At 48.9% G+C, this 8231-nt stretch overlaps 1 protein-coding gene across 1 annotated transcript; it reads left to right on the top strand.

The window, feature by feature from the left end:
- Positions 1–353: 353 nt before the first annotated feature.
- On the top strand, positions 354–6624 carry LOC119177373 (uncharacterized). The gene is made up of 3 exons (XM_075887566.1): positions 354–589; positions 1213–1306; positions 1701–6624. Exons 1-3 carry the CDS (start codon positions 437–439, stop codon positions 2759–2761), a joined length of 1308 nt encoding a protein of 435 aa, XP_075743681.1. The 5' UTR covers positions 354–436; the 3' UTR covers positions 2762–6624.
- The last annotated feature ends 1607 nt before the right edge of the window (positions 6625–8231 follow it).

Genomic DNA, 8231 nt, shown 5'->3' with positions numbered 1-8231 from the left:
GGCCCCTATATGGTACATACACTAAATGTTCGAAAACGTGCACTTCGTCCTTTTTAACATTACCCTGTTGATGTGCTATATTATCAATCTTTACCTCAATGAACCCTAAATATTGATTAGCGGGGTCATAAAAGTGCCTTTCCATTGGAATCCTCTTTTTTCACGCGTACCCTATTTCAAACTTTACGTGGCACCGTAAAGTACACCACCTCAACGATAGATGGAGCTACAAGGGCCTGACAGCTAGGGTTCCTCGATGCGCGCTCTCCCCTCCGCCGCCTTGGAGGGTGGAGTCATTCTGTGAGGGGGTGAATGCCGCCTTCCGATCGGCGGCCGCCATTCGGCTCCCCCCCGCCTCGCTAGAGTGTGCTAGCCCCGTCGCGTCTGGTTTGTGTGAGACAGGTGCGCGGCGTTTTATAGCGTTTTCTCGGGCAAAATGCCCGGGTGTTGCGTGCCACAGTGCACAAACCACTCGCGAAATGGCTATAGGATGTTCAGATTTCCGAAAGATCCGAAAAGGCGACTCCTGTGGCTGGTAAAGATCAAGCGCGACAAGTGGCAACCCACGGACCGTTCGTGTTTGTGCAGCGTAAGTTATGCCATTTCAGCATTTTTGATCGCGATCGAGCCTGATGTGATTGACTCCCTTATACGCAAGCTGCAGAAGGACTGTAGTCGATGAGGGTTGCAACGTGGGCTTGTTGGTTACTCATGTGAAAGGCTTTTGGTGCAGAAGGACGCCAATGACTGTTCAGAAATCTGACCCCGATCGGGCTTAATCGCTATCACCAGTGCACCGGGTGCAATACTCGTTCATTTGCATGCTATGTACATGCGTATTGTTCATTTTGGATAGCACAAAATGCGTTGTTCTTGATCGCTTGTTGTACACAAGCTGCAATTGCGCAGAGATGTGCGCCTACATTGTCGCTTGTTGCTACCGGCGCCTTCAACAATTTGTTTTTGTAACATCACATTGAAAGCACGCATCCCGTCAGTTCATTATCAAAGAATATTTTCTCGCTGTCCCTGTTTTTTCAGAAAGAAATTGACAATTTTCCCTTCTTTATTATTAACTCCAACTACAACAGCCCCTAAAATTCCCTTATCACTCTTTACGCATGTCCCTGAAAGTGTTGGCTGTTGTGGTCTGCTTAGAAGGTTTTTGTGAAGATCTTTGAGACCTGATCATCGCGTGTTTCCGCGTTGCAGGGACATTTCGAAGAAACCGCATTTGAGCAGAACCGTGTGGACGGCTGGAAAAAATTGAAGCCGAATGCTCTGCCAACAATCTTTTCGTTCAGAGGTAGGAATCCACTTATTTTCGCGTTAACGGAAGTTTGCGAGTTTGCTTCCTAATTTTGTTCCTTGTTCCAATCTTAGTCAGTTCCACGTTTAGCACTGTTATTGCCGGCCTTCTTAAGAGTCACATGGAGGGTCTAACCAGGTGTTTCTTTAAAAACAGAAAAAAACGCACATTACAGAAAAACGCTCCTAATACCTTCGGTCAATGAAATCGCTCGTTTCCTCCATTTTTATCGAGAGGTGAATTAACCGCACCTGCCATCCAGAAGCAAGATAATGACAACTTCGCACTTTGTTTATTTTTATTTCTATGTGTAGCGACGCTCAGAGCATGTTCGTTCGTAATGATAAAAGAATCTGCCAGCTGATATGCAACATATGTGTGTTTTTTTTAGCGATGCCTAAGCACAGGAAGCCACCAAAAGAAAGGTTTTTACCACAAGGGACGCCTGCGGCCGCAGAAGAAAGTTGTTCTCTGCACAGTCAACCCCATGCTTCTGATACCTCAGCGACAGAAATTCAAGAACAACATGTCAACGACATAGCTGGTATGCAACAAACAGCAAATCAAGAATTGCAGCCACTACCGAGTGATGGCACGGAGATGTCTCGTGATCAGATGAGCAACTTACCTAGCCCAAGTGCCACGGCAGAAACTGAAGTTCCTACAACAGATGATTCTCAGCTAGTTGCATGCCCACTTTCCGCAACCCATGTTGAATTGTCGGAAGAGAAGTGCAGTAACAGGTCGTGTGCTGAAGTGAATAAACAGCTACAGGACATGAAGGCAAAGTACGCGAAACTCCGTGAAGATCATAGCAAAGCAAGTGCTAAAACTAATTCAATTAAAAAGAAGCTTCAGAAGTTGGAATATGCCAGTGGGATTTTACGAAAAAAACTGAAGTTCCTAAATGAAGACCAAATGCGAGCCTTATCACGAAACAGCAACCGAGGTACTACCTGGTCATCAAAAACAATTAAACAAGCCCTTCAGATAAAATTCACAAGTGGAACAACAGGCTATGAAACCCTTAGAAAACTTGGGTATCCACTGCCTTCCAACAGAACTCTTGTCCGTCGTCTTCAAGGGTTCAAGTTCCTGTCTGGGATTTTAACGGAAGTTACTGAGTTGCTCAGAGCAAAAGCAGAGGGCTTGGAAGACGTTGAAAGAGATTGTGTGCTTTATCTCGACGAAATGGAAATTGCCCGCGGGTATGAGCTCGACCGTGCTGAAGACGTCGTGTTTGGAGGAAAGACACTCCCAGCGGAACCAGATGAACCCGCCTGTCATTGCTTGGTGTTTATGGTCGGAGGATTGAACTCAAGATGGAAACAGGTCATTGCGTATCATTTCACTGGAAGCTCGGTCGACGGCTGTCTGCTCAAGAATTTTTGTGCTGGAAATCGTGCAACTCTGCGTAGATATTTCCCTGAGAGTGCTTGTGGTGACCTCTGACATGGGAGCCTCCAACAGAGCGATGTGGCGCGAGTTTGGTTTTTCTAGCCATAGGAACTCAAACACGGTGTGCGCAATCCCTCATCCTGTGCTTGAGGGAAAGGAACTCTTCTTCACTGCAGATGCCGCGCACGTGATACAAAATATTCGAGGCCAGCTTTTGAACTCTGTTGATTTTACACTGAGTGACGCAACTGTCTGTCACCATGGCTTACCCTCAAACAAAGTCAAACTGGAGCATGTGCGTGCTGTCGTAGAGTATGACTCCGATAAAGAGCTGAAAATTGCACCCAAACTTTCAGAAGTTGTGGGGTCTCGACGAGGCGAACGAGCGCATCGCCACGCCACGCTCTCGGAGTGAACGGACACAGCAGACACGGTCGGTACCAAGCACACAACGTACATACCTTTATTAACTAATTTAGACGACGATATCGTCCGCCGAATGTTACATCAATTTTTCATTAACACGCTACCATACAAACAACATAACACAGGGACACACTAAACACACATTAACATGATAAACACACACTAACACACACCCAAGGCGGCGTCGCCAACGCGTGACTTTCCACGCTGGACCCCGGCGCGAAGCCTGCGGTGCCGAGCACCGGGGACCCGCGCTACAGACAACCGTTCGCGGCAGCCGCCACGCGCAGAAGAGACTCGCTCAACGCTCGCCCACACCAAGGCCTGCCTTCCGCCAGGGGCCACTACCGGCGCTACCACTCTACCAACAATGGTACTCAAAGCGAACACAACGCCATCTATCGCCCAGCGGTGGTCACCACCGAAATGAAGCCTTGGGGCGAGACACGTGCGCCACGCGGCGCAGAAAACTTTACAGGGGGGGTGTCAGCACCCCCACATTCTCCCAACCTTAAATCAAACCATATCTCGAAATCAAAAATTAGCTACACAAGCTTTAACAAAAAAAATGATATCACACGACTATAATGTCCTTGCACCACGACACCGCCGCTGGACGACACTGCTGCACTGTCCGGCTAGACTTCACCTCAGTACCGGCCCCGCAACAGCAACGTTGCCGTCGGCGCGACGATCCGTCGCCAGCGCCGACACGTCTTCCAGTTGTGACCAGCACTCGCGAGGGCGCCGGACTGCAGGCAGTTGCGCAGGTCCCAGGCATCTCCATCACCCGACCTCACGACCGCATTCCTGGCCAACGACGCTGACGATGTGCAGGACAGCCAGCCGTGGATGACATCCCTCCGGCTGAATACATCGACAAAAAACAAAACTCGAAAGAAACAAAGGAGCGCGGCCCAGGTGAAGGAGTTCAGGCTTTTCGGCCACGTGGTACAGTGGTCAGTACTGCTAGCTAATACATCGGTGGCGGCCGAGACGCCCATCAAAAGAAAACAAAAATCACTTTTCCTAACTCGTGCTCACAAGAAAAAAAAGTGAGGGAAGCGGAGCGCAACACCTCAACGCCACGATCCACCTAGTTGTGCCACGTGCGACAGGCGGCTGCGTAGAGCCTTAGGCCTAATGAGTCGCTCGGCAACAACCGGCATCCACCCAGCACCCAGCCTAGGCGCAGAAGAGGCAGCCGCGAGGAGACGTCCACTCTGTGAGGTGGCCCTATCGCTCGCCGCACACAGCAGCTTACCGAGCGATCGGCGTCCACCGCCCCGGGCGGTGTCACGACGCCTCGGCTTGAGCCGCAATACCAGAGAGCAACGACGCCCGGCTCCCTGAGCCCAAAGATATAGAAGAAGCTATTCACAGAAAATCGGACCACCCACGAGGCTTCCGTACTCACTCGCTTCGGGCCTGGCCTACAAACCACGTGCTCTAGGCCTTGCTCACCCCAGGATGCGGACCGCATGGCTCTCGTCCTAATTCAACAACGTTTTTGAAAACTAACAACAACAAAAAAATAACAACACTTGCGAGCAAAAAAAAAAAATAAATAGAAAGTCAACCTGCCGACAAATTGAAACACGTTACAAAACCAATCTCCTCGCTTCTCAACAAAGCACACCACCGACGCTAGCAAAGAAGTTCCCCCTAGGCCTACTCTACTCCGGCTCTAACAAAATCCCTGTATTGAACCGCAAAAACTGTCGTCCGATTCTCCAAGAGCTCCACGTTGGGCAGCCAGTGTGGGGTCTCGGCGCGGCGAACGCGCGCATCGCCTCGCTCTTGGAGTGAACGGACACAGGAGATGCGGTCGGTACAAAGCCCACAACATACATACATTTATTAACTAATTTAGACGACGATATCGTCCGCCGAATGTTACATCAATCTTTCATTAACACGCTACCATACAAACAACATAACACAGGGACACACTAAACACACATTAACATGATAAACACACACTAACACACACCCAAGGCGGCGTCGCCAACGCGTGACTTTCCACGCGGGACCCCGGCGCGAAGCCTGCGGTGCCGAGCACCGGGGACCCGCGCTACAGACAACCGTTCGCGGCAGCCGCCACGCGCAGAAGAGACTCGCTCAACGCTCGCCCACACCAAGGCCTGCCTTCCGCCAGGGGCCACTACCGGCGCTACCACTCTACCAACAATGGTACTCAAAGCGAACACAACGCCATCTATCGCCCAGCGGTGGTCACCACCGAAATGAAGCCTTGGGGCGAGACACGTGCGCCACGCGGCGCAGAAAACTTTACAGGGGGGGTGTCAGCACCCCCACAAAGTACACATCAGCAAAGGCCATTACACGAAAATGAAAGTCGGCATAGCGGTGCAGTTTTTCAAGGAATCCCCAGCTGCCATTCGTTGCCTAATTAGAGAGAAAGTGCTCGAACCAGAAGCTGAAACTACAGCATGGTTCCTGGACCTGATCGCAAAATGGTACAAGCTGATGTCCTCGCGATATCCGTCTGTCGCACTTAGTTGTCGAGACATGGCAAAGTACCACGAGGCCCTGGAAACGTTGCGCTTGACATTGGAGACAATATAAGGCATGCAGATGGGAAGTACATCCCAGTGGAAGCCCTCATAGGCTGGTCTCATGGCTGCAACGACAGTGGTCCTTCGTTTGCAAAATATTTTACTGAAATTGGATGGCTACAAGTTCTTGCTCACTGGGAGACTACTTCAGGACTGCCTGGAGAATCTTTTTTCTGTCGTGCGCCAAAGGAAACCCGTCCCTAACGCGTACGACATGAAATGCGCTCTAAAGCTTGTGTGCGTCAGCCAGTTTTTGCACACGCCAGCGAACTCTAGTTATGAGAATGACGACTCTGAGTACCTGGTTGACATGATTTCCCAAGGAAAAAGAGAGTGTCGAGGAGATGATGAAGAGGAAATTGATGATGGGGAAATTCTTTTCATTGAAGCGTTGACTTCAATAGAGTGCAGCATTTTACACCATATAGGTGAATTCCTTGTGAAAAGAATATGAAGAAAACGGACTGCAAGCAGTGCAGGGCTGCAATGCAAGGCTCGGCGAGCCATGGACACGCATATTTAACTGCACTAAAGGAGTATGTTCAGGATGGTGAGAGCTTGTGTTATCCGAGCGGTGAGGTTATGAGCTCGCTCATATCTTGTGAAGAACACTTTAAAGGGATCACATCCTGGACAGACAACCTGTTCACCCTGAAGTCCCCTCTCAAAGCTGTAACTGAATATTTAATCAAGAGGACCAAGTGCAGTGTGCAGGCATGCCAGCAACACAAGGGTTCTCTGGAAAAAATGTTGATATCCAGTTATGCACGAGTAAGGCTTCGCATTCACCTGCGCCAGCTCGAAACAGCGAGAACCAGTGGGAGTGGAAGCAAGACATGCGCTGCGGTTAACTTGCAGTGAGTTGTAGCACTTGTTTTTGAAATATATTAAAGTTATCGATGAAATAAACAAGCTATGGCATCAGAAACTGCCGTATATTGAACGCAATTTGCTTTCTTATTGTTGAGAAGCCGTGTGGTCGCTTCATTTTAACGATATCGACGAACGCTTTATTACAGTTACTAATTTATAATATATTCCAGCGGAAAACACGCTAAACCTGGTTTGATAGTCAGTGTCTGCGTGCGAGTCATGATTTAATGCCATAAAAGCCGTATGCAGAGCCCCAAATAGTATATGTATTGAACAATTTTTTTGCCCATCTGCTAATTACAGTAAGGTAAAAAAGATGAAAACAAAATTCAGAATTCTGTGCGTTGCAGGGTGCGGTCCGTAAATGGAGTAGCTGATGAATAATTCGAAAACTAGATCTGAAAATATGGTGTGCAATCACAGTTTTTCTCTTTTCTCGTGACAGCACGTTGTTTTTTTTTTAATTCTTTTTTGACCGGCAGGCAAACTGTTTTTACACTTTTGTGAAAGGCACAAAACGCACAGACACAATGAAAGGTTATGGGACTTGCGTGCGTGTGTTTCGCATCTTTAACCAGTATAAATAGTTACCGACTAGCCCAAGAAGATGCTAACTGAAGATGTTAACGTGGCTGGCGTGGACGGTAGTATTCTGCTGCGAACAACTCCAGCTGCTAATGTCGCTTTAAAAATAAAGATTAGAGAATAGAAATCTGAGACCTTGACACTCCCGATGCGAAAACTTTGTATTTTTGTCATGTTGTTTGAGTACCACTCGTTTTGACACAACGAACTCTGCATGCAGCCGCGCGACGCCCGTTGGCTGCCTATCGTGGCTATAGGTGGCCTGCGGAGAGGGCATCCTAATGGCGGACGCCGTAGCAGACGACGCTGTTGTCTCCACCCTGCAAAGGGGCGTGCGCATCGAGGAACCCTACTGACAGCTCTCACACCCCGAAGAAAACTGGCCAGGGAACTTTTTTTTACCACCCGATTGAAACACGATCTATACTATCATGAACTAGACATACGCCAGTACCTAAATCCCAGAAAGCAATCGGATATTTTCAAGCACGGCTCCACGGTAGCGATTCAAATGCGGTAAAACAGCTGATATTTCCGAGAGCGCCCATAGGCGCTGTGCATTATCTTTTAATAAGCTGGGGAACTCGCACTATTACAACCACGATACTATAACTCCGGCAAAAGAAAGATTCATACAGTTGCTACTTGAATCCGGGAAAGCAATCAAAAAGGGAGAGGAGTTATTATCGTTTTGCTCTCTGCTCCCATGGAGTGACGCGGGGCACCGCCCCCACCATGCGGGAAAGCGCGCCTCCTGCTCGTGGTCCGGAATCCTGGGGACTGATGATCAATGACATGCTTGTCATGTAACAACATGAATACCTACAACACTCATGATGCGCTCGCGGCCATTTCGCTGGCTTCATATATGCCAAATCTTGTATTACGTGACGTCAATGGATGGCGAAGGTATATGTGAATGGTGCAAACATAATAATCATGAGATGCGTGTCATGTGAGAACATGACTACATACCTCAGTCAAGGCACAAATGCATTTCGACGTGACGTGGTGTGCGTGCTCGCCGGCGTTCATTTCGACGCGTCACGCCGGCGTTGCGA

The sequence above is a fragment of the Rhipicephalus microplus genome, chromosome 1 (genome assembly GCF_043290135.1).
Source record: "Rhipicephalus microplus isolate Deutch F79 chromosome 1, USDA_Rmic, whole genome shotgun sequence".
Lineage (NCBI taxonomy): Eukaryota > Metazoa > Arthropoda > Arachnida > Ixodida > Ixodidae > Rhipicephalus > Rhipicephalus microplus.
The sequence above is the reverse complement of the archived record's forward strand: the minus strand, read 5'-3'. Positions and strand labels throughout refer to the sequence as shown.

What these genes read in the sequence shown, in the direction of transcription:
- LOC119177373 (XM_075887566.1), top strand. Translation starts at nt 437, where the DNA reads ATGCCCGGGTGTTGCGTGCCACAGTGCACAAACCACTCGCGAAATGGC. An exon ending in ACCGTTCGTGTTTGTGCAGC is followed by an intron (nt 590 to 1,212) that starts GTAAGTTATGCC and finishes TCCGCGTTGCAG; the next exon opens with GGACATTTCGAAGAAACCGC. An exon ending in AACAATCTTTTCGTTCAGAG is followed by an intron (nt 1,307 to 1,700) that starts GTAGGAATCCAC and finishes TGTTTTTTTTAG; the next exon opens with CGATGCCTAAGCACAGGAAG.